The sequence below is a fragment of the Equus asinus genome, chromosome 6 (genome assembly GCF_041296235.1).
Source record: "Equus asinus isolate D_3611 breed Donkey chromosome 6, EquAss-T2T_v2, whole genome shotgun sequence".
NCBI lineage: Eukaryota > Metazoa > Chordata > Mammalia > Perissodactyla > Equidae > Equus > Equus asinus.
The window spans coordinates 41,520,222-41,543,230 of record NC_091795.1 but is presented as its reverse complement, the minus strand read 5'-3'; the positions used below and the strand labels follow the sequence as shown (position 1 = coordinate 41,543,230).

Genomic DNA, 23,009 nt, shown 5'->3' with positions numbered 1-23,009 from the left:
AACATACTTCTTCTGCCCTGTTATTTCTACTCCCCACGATGACAAGACCTTTGTGAGCAGGCAAGGGAGTTGAGAAGAGAGAACTCAATCTCTGCAGTCCAGGCTGCTTCACATTTTTCAGAAATTACTGCATGTTCAAACAATGGAATATTTGTCAAAGTACAACTTGATCACCAGAATTCATCTGTTTTTCATAACCACATTTGACCTAAACTGTGCTGACTAAACAAGGTACCCTGTGTTTCGCAGTCTGGAAAATGTGGCTCCCACCGTCGTTTTTAGACCGCACTAAAACCTCTGGCCCCTAGACTACAGCCGCGTGGTTACTAAGTGCATTCAGATTAGGCCAAGGATGATGTCTGCTGGCTTGCCTTCTTACATCAATCACAGATTTTCATTTTCGATTCATGTTTTGGTTAATTTCTCTTTTTTTATCGGTATCTATCAAGGGAGTGGAAAGGAGCTACAAAATTTTTTACGTTTTTCTCTCCCTATAGGCCATATGTACACATATAAATTCACATACAAACACACAGACTCTTTTAACCTTTTACTTGGAAATAATTTCCATTTACAGAAAAACTGTAAGAATAGTATGCAAAAAACACCCACGTACTCTTAAGTCAGCTTCACCTATTGTTAATATTCTGCCCCACTCCTTTACCATTTGCTCTCTTTCTACATATATATTTTCCTTAGCCATTTAAAAGTATGTTACATATATCAGATGTCTTTACTCCTAAATACATTATTGTGTGTTTCCTGAGAATAAGAATAATTTCTCATATAACAACAGAATAGTTATCAATTTCAGAAAATTTAACATTTTCTTAATCTATTGTCCACATTCCAATTTTGTCAATGGACCCAAAAATGTCCTTTATAGCATATTTTCCCTCAAGTACAGGATTCAATCTAGGACAGGGGTCAGCAACCCCGGGATGGGTCAAATTCATCCCATTACCTGTTTGTTATGTAAATAAAGTTTGACTGGAATACAACCACATTGATTCATTGACATATTGTTTCTGGCTGCTTTTGAGCTACAACAGCAAACCTCAGTAGTTGTGACAGGGACCCCATGGCCCACAAAGCCTAAAATATTTACTGTCAGGTCCCTTAGAGAAGATGTTTGCCAATCCTCAGCCTAGGACACTGCATTGCATTGAGCTGTCCTACCTCTTTAGCTTCCTTTAATCTGAAACAGTTCCTCAGCTTTTCTTTATCTTTCATGACTGACATTTTTGAAATACCTTGTCTCTCTCTCTCTTTCTTTCTTTTTTTCTTTCATAATAGAGTGCTCCTCATTTTGGGTTTCTGGGATGCTTCCTCATAAATTAGATTCAGGTTACACACTCCAGGTCAGAATACTACATAAGTAATGCTCTATCTCTCTCAGGGCATCTCATTCAGAGGCATACACTGTCTATCTGACACAACTGAAGAACTGTGATGTTAATTTTGATCACCTGGTAAAGATAGTGTCCAGTTACAACTTTTGTCTTGTTATTAATAAGAAATTTTGAGGAGATACTTTAAGACCACACAAATATACTACTAAATATACTAAATATACAAATATAATACTAAAGCAGTTTGCTTTAAAGGAGAGGAATCCTAGGCTTATGGAACCCAAATATCTTTGTTCCATAGAAAAACACCATCTTGATCTTCTAAAGCTGGAAGTACATCTGCTTTTTTCTCTGGCAGGAGACATTCTCTCTACCTTGCAAAGCTGTTGACTACACAAATAGTCTTGAAAAGATGGTCTGAAACAAACACAGTCAATGCCTCTGCTCACAAGATGTACAGAGATTCAAGAGATCCATAACTGTCTCCCAACAGCTGACACTCAGCATTCTATTAAAAGTAAGACCACAGCTTTCTCCCCTATTCATATATGTATGCATTTATATATATATATATTCATCCATTCATTTATATTATGTTTATTATTAGCACAGAGTCATGGTTTTCTACTTTTTCCCCAATGAAAACACCCATACTCACAAATTCTCCTATTTTTTGTATTTTCTATTAAGATTTTAAAGCCCAGCTACTTTTTATTGTGTTATTTGATGGAAGAAATTATACTTATAAATTTCTGAATAATGTAGGAAAATCTGGAGAGACAATAAGCCAAATGCCACTAAAACTTAGGGAAAGTGTCCTCAAGGCCCTCCTAAAAATCTCAGTAATAGCTTAAAAAAACCTCACAAGTAGCTGTTATTGATTGCGTAAGCCCACAACCAGTTGCAGCCAAGTATAGCCTGGTGTGGACTATTCACTCTCTTATAGATATTGGTTTCAAGGGCATCTTTTTCTGCTACAAAAGAAAACAAAAAAAAAGAACTAGTAAGCAGACAGGTCATTTTCATAGAAGGAAAGTAACTGATCTTATCATTTAACAAAGGAAAATCCTGTTCTTTTCCCTACAACTATGGTCATCTGGCCTCTCCATAAGATGGTTCTGGATAATCAGAACAAAAATTTTGACAAACATAAGTCACATAAAAACTGAAAGTAGAGAATTGTTAAAGTATGCACCAAAGGCAACTCTGAAGGAGAAAAGACTTTTTGAAAAAGTAGACTAAAAAAATGTAGAAGGCCTTCCTACCTCTCTCCCTATTTCCAATCACTATTGACAGGAAGTCAGGTCCAGTCCCTTACTGGTAGTGGAAGAAGAAAAATCACGGGCTGATTAGGTTTATGAAGTCCATGTGTCTATTATATACTATATTATGGTGCAATATAATATACTGAGTAACTTAACATTTGTAAGTGCTTACAATAGTACTTCACACATAGCATGATAAGTTTAGCTGCTTTAATGATGATGACAATTGATGGAGAAAAGAACACAAGACAGAGAATTTATACCTAGGTTTTAGTTCTAATTCTGCTGTTTACCACTATGAGACTTCAGGTGAGCAATTTAACTGCCCTAGGCCAAGGTTCTCCTTCTGTGAAAAGAGACACCAAAAGAAAGGGTATACAAAAATCTTTCTCCTCCTAATATTTCATGGTTCTTAATCTCTAGATTCGAATTTTTGTAAAGGTGCCGTTAAATGGGGATGGGCTTTCAGAGGAAGTATACAAGTTTTCTTGTATTATTTCTTATATCAGTGTATTTATGTCTACACACAGAGTAGTCCAGCTCCTAGTCCCTTAGTCTTTCCTCATAGCATTCTTCAAAAGTCTTTTTTATAATATGAAAATTTGATGATGGGCACGTGGGAAGCAGAATATGTACAAGTTGGAGGGAGAAAGATTTCTTTAAGATTTAGTATGTTCCAGGTGTAATGGCAGGTGTTTTTCCATATATCCTTTCATTTCATTCTCACGGAGACGCTGTGAGATAAACACTATTATTTACATTTTTTAAATGGGGAAATTGAGAAGTTAAGTAATGTATCCAGGTCAAGATTTAGACTCAAGCTTACATGATTTATCCCTAATATTTAAAAAAACACCATGCTGACTAGAAATCAATTGGTTTCCAATTTTAATTATTTTAAAATTACAAAAGAATTCATCATTTTTACAAAACCTTTTATTCTTTGACTGAAGCTACTGTTTTCCTGATGAACAGAAATAGACTTAGATGGAATGCAGCTTTTGCACTTTGGCCTTCTCACCTGCTTTCTCTCTGAAATATGAAAATGATGCTTAAAGATGTAGCATCCATCTTGCAAGAATGAAGACAAAAACCACACGCTAAAGGCGAAGGACTGGAACAACTCAAAGAAGCTGCCTTTGATGACCGTGCAGAGCCACCGTGCCAACAACGACCTGCCTACCCCTAGACTTCCTGTCGTATTGTAAAAAATAAACTTTATATTTGTTTAAACATTATGGTTGGGCTTTAGTTACATGTAGTCAAATACAAACAGAACTGCCACAAACATCACCATTAAACATCATAAATTACCTCATTTTTCATATCTAAAAAAGTATGTTAATACATCATATACTTTGTTTCAAGGCAACAAGAAATCTTAAACCTTAATTAATAATACTCCATAGAATAGATCTATCAACTGTATTAACCTCAACCAAAACAACTAAATCTTCTTAAATTATGGCATACTTAGTAGTCCTTTTATAGGTTCTATTAATTTTTTACATAGGACTTTCTTGAGGTATTTTGAGTATACATTCATTCATTCATTCATTCTTTCCACAATTACTTGTTAAGCTTCTTCCATGTGGTGGGAATAACACAGCATTCTGAGATTTCCAGAAGCTCTAGTTTAAGACACTGAGGTAAGAAAATAAGATGGATTCTGCCTACATTCCCTGAGAAAATGTGGGGTGTGGACAGGCAAAGAGTCTGACTTTCTACTTCAGTGTTAAGGTTCTAAACTACTTCACCTCTAGACTGTGGTTTGAGTTATGGGACTCTAAGAAAGTAGAGAACCCACTACAGTTCCAAACTCAGCTTTTTCAATTCCCCACAATTTAAAATAAATCAGTGGTATTCATAGGTTAAAAACAAACGCTTCATTACTCTGCTACAACCAACTAGAGATAAACATGAGCTCCAGTTACGGCATTTGCTTCTGGTTAGAAGATCATTTAGGTATATGCAACTTACATTAACTGTCTGAATGACCAAATTTCCCCTATAAAACAAAGGAAACTCCTCCCCTACATATCCTCTTGTTTAGATCACAAGGCTCCGGCTACAGCTATTTATGGCCCTCTTCATAGTATCCAAAACTATTAGGACAATGTATTAAACAAAGTTTCCAGTATAGACGGCACTTCGGGGGGGGAGGGGAGGACCTAAAAATTTTAAATTTAAAAACTGGAAACAAACAAACAAACAAAAACCTGGCAATCACAACCAAAATAGAAAAGAAAAGGAAGAAAAAGATATAAGATATCTAGTTCGATATATGAGATGAAGGAGAGAAGATTATAAATGCCAAATCCAGAGATCTCAGCAATGGGAGAAATTTGGCATAATTAATAAGAAATATCAAAAGGAAAAAAGAAAATATGAAGTATGTTTCAGGAAAGAGAACTGCCTGTGCAAAGGCCTCCCTACGAGAGAACAGAGGGGTCTGTACAGACGGAACATAAACTGCGAGCAGGCAGGAGGAAAAGACAACTAGAAAGGAGGTAAGAGAGTTAAGCCAAGGATACAATATGGAAGAGTACATCGACCAAGTTAAAAAATTCACTTTATTGTGAGAACAATAAGGAACTAAAGTATTTAAAGCATAGTTTTGATATGATTAAAACTGTATTTAGAAGGATTACTGGGTGTTACATGAAAATAAATTATTTCTTGTTCATTTTGTCAGAGCTTAAAAAATAGTTACCTTATTGTGGTGTCTAAAAGTTCAATCTTCCCAAAGTAAGCATTTTGAAAAGCAAATGCGACCATGTCCAGAAAAAAAGTTTTTAAATCCCTTTTTTGTTCGTCTCTGGTTTTATTCAAAGCCAAATGATACGTATGCCCATGGGTAATAAGGTCACCAAGTTAAAAGAGCAATATGACAATTATAAAAAGTAAGATTACAGCTACTACAAACTGGAGCCCATTAGCCCATACTACAAGGAAGTTATCACTGTAAATGGCTTTTCCTGTGTCCTTATCAATGCAGTGCACAAAGCATCTCACCCCCAGCTTTTCTCTATGATCTAGGTAGTGTTTACGCCTATCTGACCTCAGCAGGCACTGGTGGGTCAGTGAAACTGGGAGGCAGTGAGATATGGCAGGAGAGTGATGAGACAATCTGTTACATGTCAGAGATGAACTAGGAATCACCAAAAATTTCAGGGCAAAACTTTCCACATTAAAGAAATATCTCTAAAGAAAATACTTAAAATACGTTCTTACTGCTCAGAAGTACTGAAGATCACTAGGGAAACAAACCAGAAAGCTTCCGGCTCTAATAGTAGAAGCTGGTTCCTCAACAGTGCAACCCGCACTTGTCTTAGATAATGGAGGAAAGCAGATGAATATGTCTGAGAGAGAAAATAAAGTCCATTTGAAATGAAAATAAAACCATTACAAAAAGGATCAAGAGGAATAGTGTCTAAATACCAGTGCCCAAACTATTAGTCACTTTAAGTTTTTAAAAAATAAATTTCAAGGATATAGATATCAGAATTCCTTTCTAACATCAATGCCATCCCAAAACACTTGAAAATGGTAGCTACTCATTTCAAATGACTGTTCTCAGGAAGGATTTTCCATGAAAAGTTCAATGTTGTTTTTTTATTTCCCAAAGAAAATGTATATATTTCAAATAAACATGATGGATTTTTTAAAAAACCAGGCCTCTTCAGAGTTTCTTACAAAACAGCTTTTCTCCAGATCCGTTAAATTATAAACTTTTTGAGAGCAGAAAGTGTCCTGATCATATTTCAGTGTATCAGGAAATGCTGGCTTAAATAAAATTTAACATGTTTATTTTTTGCAGATCTTCTCAGAATATTCTTGAATATACTAATGCGAACTGTAAAAAACCCAAAACAGCAGTACAGGACACAGAGTTTCTATGACATCTGAAACAGGGGCCCCTCCTTTTCTTTTTGTTAAACAATTCAACTGATGAGACTGTTGTTTCCCAGAAATACAGCTCCAGAAACAGCCTTAAGGAGATCCAGATCATTAAGCTATATGCCTGTGGCAATGCTGGAATTCTGTAACACAATTTCCAATCTCAGGTGACTGGCAAAATAAAGTGATGTTTCCCTGTCTCTGTAACACTATCTGTGGGAATGTCAAATAAGAAGAAAGAACTTATTCACTAACTCTATGCACCTAGAATCTTGCATATTGGCCTTTCTCATTTGTCTTAATTTCTACCACAGGAATAGTAAATGACCCTACTTGTGCTTATACCCAAAACAAATATTTAAATGTTCATTCAAATGTCCTTGTAACAAATTGAAAAAGTTTAAATAATGGATTTTTACTACAGTTATATAAAATAAATACAAGTCAATAGTCTCAGCATTTAAAATAAAATCAGGATAGCTCTAACAATAATTTGGCTATGGTAAAGTACATCAACTTTAATGAAAATTAAAACACCAATCAGAGCTCTATTTATTTACTGGCATTCACTGCCAGATCAATGGTCTGTGAGAGTCACTGACAAAAACTATGTGAGGTTGATGTATGCATATCTTTTTTTAATTTGCCAATCAACAGTCTTAATATCAAGACATAGCAGAAATGTTTTGCTATTTTTTTTAAAGGAAGTCTCATTTTTTAAAATCAATAACAATAAAAAAACCTGACCATCAAAAATATACCCAATCCTTCAGATTTGTTTTAAGTATATGTTCCAATTCTTGCTGCCAAATTTACTTGGTTATTAAACAGCAATAGTGCTTTCTGATAAAACTACAGGAATAAGAACCCTAAACTCTTACCTCTGGTGCCAACAAAAAAAAATTATTCCATGGCATGAGGCCAGCCTCTACCAAGTGAGGTGTTTTCCTCACATTTACCATATGAATAAGTCACTTATTTAATGTCGTCAAATTTGTGAAGCACTATGAGACTGCTGAACTGTTATATAAAATCCAAGATAATATTATTATAAATATACAAATAAACAATAAGCCTTCAACTATCACTTTTCAAAAGGATCTTGAAAGTCCAACCCTGAGAATGGCAAAACTAATCATTTTTCTTTAATTGAAAACTCCAGTAGTGTCTTAAACTCTTCAAGTATTTATTTCCCAAGTGCTTTAATATAATAGCCAATTGCTACCAAAGTTCTTTTAAGTAATTTCATTAAGTAAGTCCCCTAACACCTCAGAGAACATGTCACTTATAACTGCTTATATCTGTTCCTTTTTCCACCCTCCAAATCCGTTCCTCACTACTATCTGTAGTTACATGACCGTGGATTTTGTACTTTCCCAGTGCAGACCATGCCAGTAGAAATCCTCAGATTAGAAAGAGAGGAACATGTTCCAGGAAGACTCCTGCCCACCAACCCCACCCCATCCCCGGCCCCAGCAAGGATCAGGAAGGACTGGAAAGAGACTGTGGGTAAATTCTAGTTCTGCTGCTGATTCACCTCTCCTAATTATAGCCAAGTACTTAAAAAGAGATATTATTAAAAGCAAGTAAGAGGTAAAATACTCTGAAATTTAACACAATTACTTATGTTCAGGGAGATAAATTACTAACTACAGTTCTCATAATTATTTCTAAATCTCTGCTCTGAATCCTTCTAAGTAGAAGAATTCAACGGACAAAACTATTATTTTAGGTACTTAGGCTAACTTATTCTTAACAGAAAAACAGGCTTGCCATGCATAATGGCTGCTCAGGGAATAAAGATTTATGACACAGAAATAAGGTCACTTTGAAATATGCTTTTAAATTTAGATTTGGGCAAGGCTTCCAAATCCAAGAAAAAGACAATGTGACAGGGAGTCCTTAGGAGGCTTAGAAAAGGAGATACTCAAATGGAATTAGGGTAAGTTATTCTGGGGCATAGGTCTGTAGTCAGGAGATACCTGAAATCTGACTCAGCCTGTCCTTCCCTTTAGATGAAGGACTCTTTCTAGATGTACAAATAAGATTCGCAGTTGGGGAAGCCTCTGAAATTCTAAGCAACATATCACATGCATATACATATGTGCATTTTCTCTAGGGAAAGAGTTCACAGCTTTCATCAAATTCTCAAAAGCTCCTTGCCCGAGAAAGTTGAAAAGAAATAATGCACTTGCTGGAGCCTTGTAATGATGAATTCACTGCACAACGACACCCTGCATTCCCTTATATCTTAGGTTGTTTCACAATCTCCTTTAGTGATTAAAGGAGCGTTACATAAAACTTATGATTCATGTAATCCCTAGGGGTTGCTGCTTACTAAAAGAAAATCCACATATTGATATAATTGATATCCCTGGACCCAAAATGTCAGAAATCTTTTAAAGTAAAGCTTTTTATTCTTTTTTTTTTAATAGAGGTAACATTGGTCTATAACTTTCAGGTGTACATCATTATATTTTGACTCTTTATCACAATATAACACACATGCAGAAAAGTACATAAATCAAAGGTGCACACTTGTCAACATTCTTTAATCTAGGAATTTTTTTAAATTGTTAATGAGATGATGTAGATCACTGGAAACCAAGATACCACAAGAAGATCATAAATCAGACCCACAAACTAGGGGTATGGTTATATTTACAGGTTTGCCCTCCCCCCTGGCTTCTTAATGATACCCAAGCTCCTTGTTATGGGGCATGTATACACCCTTTCAGTGACAGAAGAGTGAGTGAGCAGCAAATGTGGGGAAGGGTCAGAAAGTTGTTGTACTATATAGTGGAGTTTAAAGTACCTACAAATCTTTGTCCAAATTGAGCTGGGTTCAAGGCATGGAGCCCATACACATGGTAGACATCACTGGGTTAATAGAGTTTTCAAAAAATCTTCACGACAGACTGGTTTCTGCCTTCATTAGACAAATAATCCACCCATCTTTTTAACTACAACTACACTATGTACAAGAATCTCAGATCATTTTTATTCATCATTTCCCTTCCAGTAAAATTTTTAGTTTATGTTATTTTCTCCCTTCTTAAAAAATTTAACTTTAATGACTCTAAAATGATGTTTTGTATCCTGCCCCTTACCTGCCCAACCTTAAACTGTATATAAAGATTTAACTAACATAAGTTGTTTAAAACAATTCTATAAAACACACATACCTTTGCCCTGCACACTTCCATTGCAGTACTATATCAAGGACCAAGTCTCAATTAACCACTATCTGACCCTTGTTCACTTTCTTCCCTCCCCTCCTCCTGCCTAAGTTTGCCCTTCCTGCCAAAGTTCAGCACTTCCTAGAAAAGTCTCACTGCCTGTTTGATATTGTACTTCACTTTAGTCACCAAAGGAAGAATTTACAGGTGCTTGGCCCCATCTATAAGACCATGACCGAAATCTGACCTCCTGTTACAATACGTGAACTCCTGCCCTACTGATAAGGTTGGCAGATATAAGTAGGATTTTTCAAATAATCCTTTGGGAATTTATAAGCAGCACAGCCATAAAAGGGGGGTGAATGGAAGGTCGGTTTCACTAAAAATAATAAATATTGCCATGTTTATTCAAAGTGTGCCTTGTTATCCTCCAGGCCAAAAGTTCAGATAAACACTATTGTAAATGACAAAATATTAGAACTTTTTGTTACTTCTGTTATGATCCTTCCGTTGGACACCAACAGAACTGTTTTCCCTCATATAAGTCCCTGTTCTGATATTGTATAACACTGCCTGAGACTAAAATACTGGATTCATTTACAGGTCAAAAGGAGGGTAGTTATCTTTCAAAATCAAAAACAAACATTTACTGAGTATTATAAACTACTAATACTAAGTGCTAAAAGCTGGGGCTAAAAAAGATGAATAAAACATGGTACCTGCCCTAAAAAAGCTTATAGTCTATTGAGGAAAAAGAATACATATTAAAATACAATGATATAATAAGTAAGCACTAATATAAATTATGTACTGGGTCCTATAATAGTACAAAGAAGAAGGGAGTCCACCAAGCTCAAGCTGAAATGCCAGGAAAATTTGCTGGAGGACACGAGTATGAAATAAATATGAATCAGTAAAAAAAAAAAAAAATGGAAATAGCAATTCAGGCAAAATGACTAGTAATGAGGAAAGAATGAGAAGCATGAAATAGTATGGTGCATTCAAAGAACTGGAAACATTTCAGTATCATTAAAGCAAGGTGGTAAGCAGCAGTAAATATGACAGACAGGACATGGAAAACCTTCTATACTTCTATATTTTCTTCCCAGATGACCAATTAGAGAATTTTAAGCAGATAACACACATTTCAGATTTGTATGATAGATAGATTACTATCACTATAATGAGAAGCGAGTTAGGAATTTGTGATAGAAGGTAGGGAGAACAGTTAGGAGACTGTTTTCAATAATCTGATGGGAATTTGAACTAGGGCAATCATTTTAGGACAGAGGAGGATGAAATGAAGAAAACTATATTTGGGAGATAACATTTGTAAGATTTGGAGATCTGGATATGATATTGCAAAAAAAGGAAGAGTTTAGGTTTCTGCCTGGTGACTAGATAAGTGATGCTGTTATTAACTGAGACCCCCGTAAATTCAGAAGAAGTAGACTGGGGGTTGGGGGGGCAGATAATAAACTCATTTTGAAACACACAGAGTTTGTCCTGCTTGTGGAATACCCAAAGTTTATTAGGTTCAGTAAACTATTATATATAAAAGTCTGAAGCTCAAAAGAAAGCTGAGAAGTAGAGATCGAGGTTTGGAATCATTAAGCACTTCAAACCAAGAACATAGATTATATCATTCAAGAAAGGCAGGAGAGAAAGAAGAGAAGTGGGACAAGGGCAATACCCTGGGAATACTGAGGGAACAAAGAAACAGAGCCCACAAAGATCAAAACAAGTAACAACTTTCAAAAAAGCTGGTAGAGGAGAAGGAAAACATATTGTAAACGAAGACAAAAGGATTAACAGTCTCACAGAGTAAATTATCAACAAAGTCAAAAGCAGGTGAAAGGTCCAGTAAGACACAGATTCAGGGTAGTGGTATGAACAGAAGATAAATATACCAGGTTGATGAGAGAATGAAGAGTGAAGAAGTAAAGACAAGTACTGAAATGGAAAGGAATGGGAGAGAGGTTTATTTTCTCCTCATTTCTCTATTCCCAAATCTTTCCTTAAAGCCTAATGTTGCTATTAACTACACTAGCAAATAACCAAATATTTATGTTATAAATCTTTATATTAAGTAATCCATTTTTAAATATCTTTGTCATTAATATTATGAAGAGCTATCATTCACCACATAGTAATACAAATTAGTGATTTAAGAATGGGGAGACAAATACAGAGAAGTGACAAATTAAACCCCCAGAAACGATGAAGAGTCAACCTTAGAAGTTATACATGCTTTGGCCCTTCCTTTAGCAAAGGAGATATTTGAGTTCTTGTTTAAAGTCTCTTTAGGTCTGTAACAGCAGTGTCTAAAATATAAACATATATTTCAGAAAAGATAGAGATGAGTTCTTACCACTAGTTGTACCTTTTCAAAGCTAGGGAACACTACAAATGGGGGAAGAGGCCTGCTTCTGCCATATAAATTGTTACAGAAAATTTGTGAACACCAAATATTTCAATATTACAAAATACCAATGTGTAGAATTTATTTGTAAATGGGCAGTTTAAGGTCCTCCTGTTTAGTCCTCACAGTTTAGGACTACACAGTTTTTTTTATTTAAATATACAAATGTGTAAATTTTAAATAATTGATAAACTTTGTATGTTGATGGCAGAGACTAGAAGCTCTATCTATACGTCTATACCTTATGTCATATGTTTTTTTAAAATACCAGTAATGTGTCTAATAATCAGCATCAGAGATACATCACTCTTGCCATATTAACTCCCATTTATTAAATGCCAATTCTGTGCCAGGGACTGAGCTAGGCGCAGTTCATACAATATCTACAACTGCACTAAGAAAGTAATTATCATCACACTTTATATACGAGAGAGCTAAGGTTTAGGTGACTTGCCTAACACCACACAGCTAGTAAGTGGGCAAATAAATTACTTCAGTATTCTTATGAATCTCTATTTGAATTCTCACTTGAAAAAAACTGTTACATTTTCTATATCATAAAATCTTAATACAGCTTACAAAAACTAGCATACACATAGCGATGAGATATAGTACTGTCATATCATAGTCATTCAAAGATTGTAACTTCTCTCCTGGTAGATTCTAATGTTTTAAAAGCATTAAATCCTTTACTTATTTATATATCCTTGCTTCTCCAAATCCATTTCATGAAGAAGAAAAATTCAATGTGTTTACTGACTAATTTAATGAATAACAAGGTCTGAGTTAGCATATGTTCAAACAAATGTACTACGTCCTTTAGCTACCACTTATTTATTTATTCATTCAACTAATATTTATTGATTACCTACTATATGCCAAGTGCTGTTGTTGGTACTGACGATATAACATTAAACTAAACAAACTACGCATTTTCATAGACATTACACTATTTGAGAGGAAAAATGCACTTGATTTTGCAATTATGAGGCTTACCATAAGTTACCTTGAAACTTGATATAAGTGAATATGGCTCTTTTTCTACAGACATTTGGATTAAATACAACAACTGTGAACTCCCAAAACCATACATACTATTGAAGAGACTAAACAAAATCATGGAGCACGTAAGAAAGATTACAAGAGAGAAAGGAACAAGCATGTGACAAAGGAAAAATGCATATTACTGCATATGTGATTTAAACTCAATTTTCAAGAAACAGGTAACCCCTATCTTATACAAATCATCTCATAAAACAGAGAAAAGGGAAGGATGTTCGATAATTTTAATAAAGCTAAAATAACATTTGACTTACAAACCACATAAGGATGATACAAAAAAAAATTATAGGCCTGTGTTACTTATGACTATACATATCAATACAAAAAAGATTAAAAATAAATAAATAATAGTTAAATTCCACGGTATGTTAAAAAAAAAAAGCAGCAATACATCCTCATCAGGTTGGATTTCTCTAAAGAATGCAAGGATGGTTTAATATCAGAGAAATCTATCAATGAAATTCACCATGTTCATGAACTAAAGGGTAAAAATCAAAGGATTATATCAATATTATTTGGAAAATAAATTCAATAAAATTCAACACTTATGTTTTTATAAAAAATTCTCAGGAGCCTAGGAATAACTAAAGAATATTTACCAAAAATCTATTACAAACATCAGTTAATGGAGAAATTTTAGATACATTTTCTTTGAGATTAGAAATCAGACAAGGATGCCCACTATCATCTTACTGAAAAATATAGTAATGATGATCCTGGTCAATACAGTAAGACAAGAAAAAAGAACAATGAGATAGATAGATAGGAAGAAAAGAAGCAAAAATAATTACCTGCAGACATTATGATCAGCTACCCAGAAAACCTATCATAAACCAAATAACAAACTATAGTAACTAATGAAAGAGGTGAGCAAGGTTGTCGGATGTAAAGTTAACTTACAAAAATCAATAGTGTTCCTCAATATCAGCAACAACTAATTAGAAAATAGAGAAATAGCAACAAAAACTATAAGCATTTTGCTATTAATCTAACAAAGAATGCCTAAGACTCTTTACACTAAAAAAAAAAAAGCTCAATTAAATCATTTAAAAGTAGATCTTATTCTTCCATTAATGGGATGACTTAGCTTTACCAAGTTGTCAGTTCTTCTCAAAATTTATCTATAAATTCAATCAAATCATTCAAAATTCTAGAAGGATTTTTTTTATGAACTCAAACTGATTCTAAAATATATATGGAAAAATAAAGGTCTATGAATAGTGAAGCCAATTTAAAAGAGGAGAAACGAGAAGGAACCTCTTTCACCACATATGCAGATACATTACAACACCAAATATAACAAACTATAGAGCCAAGAAACAGATTCATGTAAATGTGAATATTTAGTGTATGCCACGGCTACTACCAGGAATCCCTGAGCAATGTACAGATCATGTAGCAGATGGGATTGGTAAAACTGAATTCATCACACAGGAAAAAATTAAATTGGATCCCTACTTCACACTATATACAATGGTGAACCCAAGATGGATCAAGATCAACACGTGAATGATAAAATGTTAAAGATAATATAAAGGGAATGCTCTATGAACTTGGAATAGAGAGGGATTTTTTTAAACAAGACTGAAAAAACACAAGCTATAAGATTAAAATTGATGGACTTAATTCATCAGAATCGAGGGTTTCTATTTCATGATAAATAACCTAGACATAGTTTAGAGTATGGTGGCAAACTGGAAAAAAGAAATTTGCAATATCCTAAACCGTCAGTATCTACAATATACAAGGAATTTCTGAAATTTCTCTTTCCAGCAAAGAGAAAAAACCAAAACAAGAAATCCAATACAAAGTTGAGCAAAAGTTAAAAAAGACAGTTTAGAGAAGAAAAATCTTAAACGATTAGTAAGTCTACAAGGAGAAGTCCAACGTTACCAGTAATCAGAGAAATGCAAATTAAAAGATATCATTCAATATCCAATTCATTCAACATTAGGTTAGTAGAAATTAGAAATTAGTAATATTAGGTATTATACATATATCTTCTGATTCAACAACTCCACTTCTAGGTACAGAAATCATAAAAACTTACCTACAAGTCCATAAGGGGGTACTATTTGTTACAGCAGAATGTTAGAGGCAATTTAAGTGCTGATCATTAAAGTAGCAGATCTTATAACACAGAAAACTACAAACCATCAGTTAATTATCATGAAGTGGGAGGCAATGAGCTAGATATACAGACTATCACAAGGATAGATATTAAAAACAATGTTGAATAAAAAACATAAACAAAATTACTATATATTTTTCAAGGACACAAACACGACCATGATCACACATTAAACATATTAGAGTTAGTATACTTGGAGATGTGAGAGAAGTGGGCTTGAGAATAGGAGATGAATGGAAAAACATGATAAAAGAAGATACAAGAGGGGGCCTTGTATAAAATGATGATAATAGTGTATAACAAACTAAGATGTATATGATTTATTTAATTCCCTTACATGAGATTGAAAAAAAGTTGTCTACTTATTTTAAATGCCTTGATACAACTCAACCTATAACCTGCTTCATCTTTATATAACAAAGAATGATAGATGGAGAGAAGAAGTGGAATGGGGAAGAAGGAACTAGAGAGCAAGGAGAAGTGGGAGGAGGAAGGAGAGGTGAGGTGAGGAAGCTACCAGGTCTTTTCTCAAACTAATGGACATCACCACAAAGTACTTCAGGCCATGAAGTCCACAGATCAGTGTCCCTAACATCTGGAGGAACAACTAAATGACACTATGTTAAATATACGAAGAAAGAAAACGGATAACAAGACCACACTGAAGCGTATTAAAAACAACCTGATAGAAGCTTCACTGAACTTCGCTCTACAAGATATCAACCCTCATCAGTTTGTCTCTGATGATACTTTGCTTCATAGTTTAATTTCTTGATTGACTTTGTGTGTATCTGTGTGTCTGCATATAGGTGTACTATATGCAAGATGGAGAAAGGCTCATTTCTTAGAATACCATTAACAGTTATAATAATAATTTCCCCCCAGAAAGGCTGCTCTTTCCACATTTTACATGACAAAAGGAATAACTGTCATTAAGAAGCTAAAGTAAACAATTTTTACAAATATTATTTTAATATGTAAAAGATACGATATTTTTCTTTAAATAACTACATTATTAAATTAAGAACAGATATCAATGTGTATGTGACTATTTTGAGGTATAATACAATAATGTGTTTGAAATTAACATTACTAGTTATAGCATATTGCATGGCAAACACAAATAAAAGATTTAAAAAGGATTTTTTATAATTAATATTGAAATAGTTTCTCTTTCCTTACTCTTAATAATAATTTTTAAAAAACTATTAAAAATGAGAATGTAGAGTTTTAAATCTAATATACATCTTTATTAGGCAGAGCCAGATAAAGACTCACCAGGACAGAATATATGTGTAGACATCGATAAACAGGAGAGAAATCCACCAAATCTTGGGCCCCAGGTACCTGCAAAACAACCAGATTGTCACATATTATTCAAACAAAGCTATTAAGAGCAACTGCATTCATTTTTACTACCCCAGTGTAAAAACAACAAAAAAAGGCCAGCTATAGCTTTTAAGAGAGAAACACAAAACAAACAAAGAAACCACACTTCCAGAAACCTAGTTTTGATATTTTAGCCAAGGGATTAATAACTTTGAAGATAACACCAAGGCTGGGACACAGAACAGAAGGATGGATAGGAGAGAGGAGTAACAGGTGTCACTGGTCCTGCACCTGCTTCTAAAAATACATTTTGGGCCATAGGCCTCCAAAAGGGAAAAGAAGAAGGTGGGAATGTGACTTTGATAACTTGACCTTGTCTTCTTAGATACATGATAGTCCACATAAAAAAGTCACTTCAGTGGTCAAAAACAAAACTTGCCACATAGGATAAATTAAATGACCTGCCAGTCAATTCCTGAAGGGCATAAGAATGAATGAATATTTAAGTCAGCATGCCATCAAAATACAGAAATATGCTAGGAAGAAAAAAGGGAGATCATGTAAAAAATAAGATAATGAATGGAAAAGCCAAATCTAGAAGTAATACCAGCAAATTATAATATGAACAGTGCATACAAATTAAACCTAGACATCAAAAGAGAAAGTAAAACAAAAAACATGTGGTAAGAACCGGAGTGTAGTCACAGTGTTAAAACTGACTTGTTACGTGACCTGACTTAAGTCACAACTTAATTTGGCCTCCATTTTCTCAACTGAAAAGGGAAATTATCAGTTGACATATGCGAATTTAACAACAAAAAGAGAAACTGGAAGTAAATATTGAACAAAACAAAATAAAGCAAAAAACAAAAGACAAAATTACATAAAGAAATAATCAAAATAAAGACCTAGATGATGGGGCCAGCCCTGTAGCCAAGTGGTTAAGTTCGCAGGCTCTGCTTCGGTGGCCCAGGGTTTCACCAGTTCAAATCCTGGGCACAGACATGGTACCACTCATCAAGCCATGCTGAGGCGGCGTCCTACATGCCACAACTAGAAGGACCCACAACTAAAAAATACACAACTATGTACGGGGGGGCTTTGGGAGTAAAAGGAAAATAATTAAATCTTTAAAAAAAAAAAGTCCGAGATGAAGTTTTTACTGTAACACAGGTAACTGCATGATTCATTAGAACATAAGCAGCAGGCATACCTAAATTAGCTTGGGCTGATTCACGATTACAAGGTCAGTTTCCCTTACTTCATAAAGTAAGCCTCGTTTCTTCTTTTGGGGCATAGCTTCTTCACCAACAAGCTTTTGCTAATGAAATCTACTCATTCCACAATTCAACAGTCCAACATCTATTTTCTTTCACCTCCAAAACCATTACATCTCTATATTTATTGGTTTAAATTTATTGACTAGTCTGTTCATTTGTTTTGCATCCATGAGGGCAGAGATCAAATCTCTATGTTTAAGAACTCTGTAGTGCTATATACCTGTAAGCACTCAAAACAAAATTTTACCTGAATCCAACAATTGATAGTAAGGTACTCAAGATCCTACCTGATGGCCCAAGCATAGCTTTACTTTAAAAAAAAAAAAAAAAAGCCTTTAGAAAAGTTAGCAAGCACTGCAAAATTACTGAGAAAAATCATTTATGGACAGATGGGTACCATGTAGTAGAAAGATTAAAAAGCACATAAAGGGGACAGCCCAGGTGCATAGTGGTTAGGTTCACGTGCTCTGCTTTTGTGGCCCAGGGTTCACCAGTTCAGATCCGAAGTGTGGACCTGGCACAGCTCCTCAAGCCACCTTGTGGTGGCATCCCATATAAAGTAGAGGAGGATTGGCACAAATGTGAGCTCAGCAACAGTCTTCCTCAAGAAAAAAAAAAGAAGATTGGCAACAGATGTTAGCTCAGGGCCAATCTTCCTCATCCCCCCAAAAAAAAGCACATAAAAATTGTAACTTTAACAGTACAAATGGACACTCATTTTCATCTTAATAACACAAAAAGAGGCAGCAGGTAATCATATTTAGGCAGTCTTATTTGAAGTGACCACAACATTAAAGCATCTTTACAGTCTCCCCCTTTTATTGCAAAGTAGAGATTTGAAAGAAATTTACTTTATCTTTCCAGAAAAAGAGTCTACTAACAAAATCTATGGCTAACAAAACACAATCTCAAAAGAAGAAAAATAGAAAAATTTCATAAAATTCTATTTATAACAGTATTTAAACTACATAAAAATTACACATGCATAGGGAAAAAAGACAAGAAAGATGTAAAGCAAAACTTGACCTGCATAGGAAATGGAACTCTTTTCTTTTACTTAGAATTAGTGATTATAAAGTCATTTATTATATATACATTTACAAAAAGTTTAGGGAAATTTTCTTACCTAATTTTGAATAAAAAATTCTATCACAACTTTGTTGTCATGTTCTTCTTCATGCAGTTTATTTATTTTGTTTTGCTTTGACTCAGAGCCATAGCTTCATTCAAAAGAAAACTGCTTCTAGCCATTTCTCAGATAGAGCCTTGGCCCCTTAACATGGCAGCCCCATCCTCATAGAATGAGCATCTACATTAGGGGACAGCTTTCCTAGAAATCTGTGACAAATAATCTAACAAATAGGTCTTTACATGGGCTAAGAAAATTGGTTCATCTGGGCCAAATAAAAAGGAGGAGTGGCTGAGCGGTTAAGTTCGTGTGCCCCGCTTTGGCAGCCCAAGGTTTCGCTGGTGCGGATCCTGGGCGGAGACATGGCACAGCTAGTCAGGCCATGCTGAGGCGGCATCCCACATGCCACAACTAAAATATACAACCATGTACTGGGGGGACATGGGGGAGAAAAAGCAGAAGAAAAAATAGATAAATTTAGAGAGGAGATAAAGGCCTTTCCTGTCATCTCCACCAAATATTTACAAGCAAACCTATTCTCTGTAAGGCTGTCTTGACATCATCATACTCAGCTTCAAACTGTTTAAAGTGCCCTGATCTGGAAGTATTGGCTTTGCTTTTTCTTAGCCTCTAAAAGCACAATCCAGTTAAGTCCTCCTAAGCACACGGCTGCCTGCTCTGAAAGCAGTACAAGGAAACCTAGTCAAGAAAAGAAGGAGCAAAATGGGGCTTCAACTCACAAACTTTACCTCCACCCCAAAAGAGTCTACTATTGAGAAATCCTTTTTCCTCCATGCCCCCTTCTGTGAGGCACACTGTGAGGAACCAAGAAGAGTGCTGTGAGGAGAAAGGCACGTAAAGCATGCACTGACTCATGTTGCTTTGAGCTAGATATGTTTTCTCTGCTTCCACTAATGAAAAAGAATCACTTACATCTAGGGAAAGGCGAAAGGAGGAGAGCAACACAACGTACGTGAAGGAATGCTACACATTTGGAAGGATGAGAAATGAACTTTCAAAACTCTAAATAAATGGGGGTGGAGAAAAGAACAAAAGGCAGTTTTTCCTGACTCACATAAATAGGTCTGCTTTAAGGTCCACATTTTGCTTCCCACTTAAAATGCTAAATCTCTGTCAAAGTTGTCTTCCTTCTTCTTCCTCTCTTTTGCCCCCTCCTCCCCTCAAGTTGCAAATGATTCAAGCAGGTTTAGGTTTCAGCTGGGGCAGAGGGAGGGGTCCAAGGACACTTTCCTAAGCTAACAATGACTGTCTGTAATGGTTTCTGTCTTCTAACAAAAGCCATGACTCCGTCTTTATCAGCTTCATCTAATTTTTCCTTTCCAAAGTAAATAACACAGCCCTTGCATTTTACACATGTCCAAGTTTGACAAATCATTATCGACTGAGACTATAACTGATAAGAGATAACTTTGTGGTAGGAGGACGTTGTCATTTCCTCTCATAAGGGCTTTCTTTCTGAGATACAGAAACATGATTAAAATAGTTAAACATTTCCTTTGCCTGGCAGCCAGGAACTCAAGACATTAAGATACTGGAGTCTGTATTTTTCTAGTTCAAATAGATCTATGAAGATACCAACAGTAGCCGCAAACAGTATACTCAAGATTATCCTGCTTTTTTAACTAGTTGTTTTCTTTATGAATTCACATGAAATAATTTCATCACCAAGGACAGCAGCTGCCTAATTCCCTATATAGTTTCAGAATGGAGAGCATTAGTGCCTTTTATCAGCTCAAACCTCTTTATTTTCAGAGACGAGCAAGTAGTAGGTAAAATTTTAGATTCTTTAACTAAGAAATCTGTGCTTCGGAGCATGTTATAATATTATATAAATTAAGATACTAAAACAACAGATAATAATAAGACACTAAAAGAATTTAGGGGTGACTGGACTACAGAGGTAGATATCATGGAGGCACCTACTACAACCTAAAATTACACATTCACATACTCATTAGCAATCGTGTATCGCTAGACACCAATATACACAGCTAATTTGTCCATTTCAATATGATTCTTACTAACAGTTTCCATCAAAGCAATATTTCCTAATTATTTGCTGTCAAATAGCACTACATCCTACCAACATACAAACTATCATGTGATACCACTATATAGATGACTGAAAATAGTCTAGAGACAGAGGAAGTTATGAAGCAAGAAAAGTAAATGTCTAAACAGGATTAACGAAAGGCACCCTGAAAAAAATAGTCTTATGAGCCTCTGCAGACAATATATATTGGGGAAGATGTAAAGATTCAGAGTAGAAATGGGAATATTAGACAGTCAGAAAGAAAAGAAACATGAACATTTCAGATTATAAAAATTCTTGGGGGCCGAACAGTGGCATAGCAGTTAAGTTCATGCGCTCTGCTTCAGCAGCCCGTGGTTCACCGGTTCAGACCCCAGGTGCAGACATACACACGACTTATCAAGCCATGCTGTGACAGGCGTCCCACATATAAAACAGAGACAGATGGGGCACAGTTGGTAGCTCAGGGCCAATCTTCCTCAGCAAAAAGAGGAGGATTGGAGGCAGACGTTAGCTCAGAGGTAACCTTCCTGCAAAAAAACCAACAAACTCTTGCAAAAGATCAGGGTCTCACTTTTATGACATGTTTTTCTTCTTCTCTAATACATCTTAGTTCAGGTCAAAGGAAGTCTCAGGAAATGGAAAGGTTAATGGGTTAGTTCCTCTCATAAAGAATGAGGAAAAAGATTTTACTTATTAAAGAAAAAAGGAGATTTTTATTTTAAAATAACTGATGGTGGGGCTGGCCCCGTGGCCGAGTGGTTAAGTTTGCACGCTCCGTTGCAGGGAGCCCAGTGTTTCGTTGGTTCGAATCCTGGGTGCGGACATGGCACTGCTCATCAAACCACGCTGAGGCAGCGTCCCACATGCCACAACTAGAAGGACCCACAATGAAGAATATACAACTATGTACCGGGGGGCTTTGGGGAGAAAAAGGAAAAAATAAAATCTTTAAAATAACTGATGGCATTCAAGTTTTAATCCATTTAATCCATTTAATCCATAATCCAAGTTGTATCCATTAAATGGATACATCCATTTAATATTTTCATTATACCTCCTTCTCCCCAAAAAAGGAGTTGAGAGTTAGTAGCTTTCTATTAACTATCTCAAAAGACTCACCAGTGAAGGGAGGCAGGAAAAAAATAGTATGTGCAGGTAACAACCTGATAAGTCCATCTACTTTACTATGGGTAAGCCTGTCATTAGGAAAGGGGAATACAGCACAAGAAAAGATGGCTTGCTTCCCCCTACTCAAGAAGAGCAGCAAATGTACTAGGAGAGATTTAGCTACGCTGCTGGTAAACATTGCCCATGAAAACAGAAATGCATTAGTGCACTCCAGTCCTGTTGTGCGCACAGCTGTCCCAGGAGATACACACACACACACACACACACACACACACACATACACACACACACACACACAGGCCATTATTTGTCTCTTACGAAACCTTTCAAAGTAGGTGGATCATCCAAAAAGAGTACTACAGACACTTGCAAGGAATTTAGATTTGTTTCTCACTAACTATTTGAGTCATTCTCCTTCTTGAAAATACTTTTGATTACCACTTTAGACAAAACCATCTCTTGGTATTGGTAAATGAATGCAGGGACTTGGTGCCCATTTCTGAGCATTAACTGGACTCAAGTCATTAAAATGTACCAGGCATCTTTCTGAAGGGAAAAAACAACAAATTATTAGCTGAAGAGGCATCACCTTTGCATTCAGAGGATCAATTTTGACTGTGCATATTACGTCTGGAAGCTAGGGAATATCTGGCAAACATTTTTCACCAGTGTGCTTTTCTGTCCTATTTTGCTTGCAAAACTTCAGAGAAAAGAAAGGTAGAATTCACTTGGACATAACCTTTCATAGAGCAGGACTAAACAACCCCAACACATCA

The 23,009-nt window shown here is 35.4% G+C and overlaps 1 protein-coding gene across 5 annotated transcripts in view; it reads right to left on the bottom strand.

The window, feature by feature from the left end:
• The window catches only part of EXOC6B (exocyst complex component 6B), a 578,067-nt gene that overhangs the window by 312,675 nt on the left and 242,383 nt on the right, over positions 1 to 23,009 (bottom strand). For all 5 annotated transcript variants that reach the window (XM_070511980.1, XM_014836646.3, XM_014836648.3 and 2 more), the window contains one exon: positions 16,590 to 16,658. In XM_070511980.1, the coding sequence (XP_070368081.1) occupies positions 16,590 to 16,658 (69 nt within the window). The remainder of the gene's footprint in view (positions 1 to 16,589; positions 16,659 to 23,009) is intronic.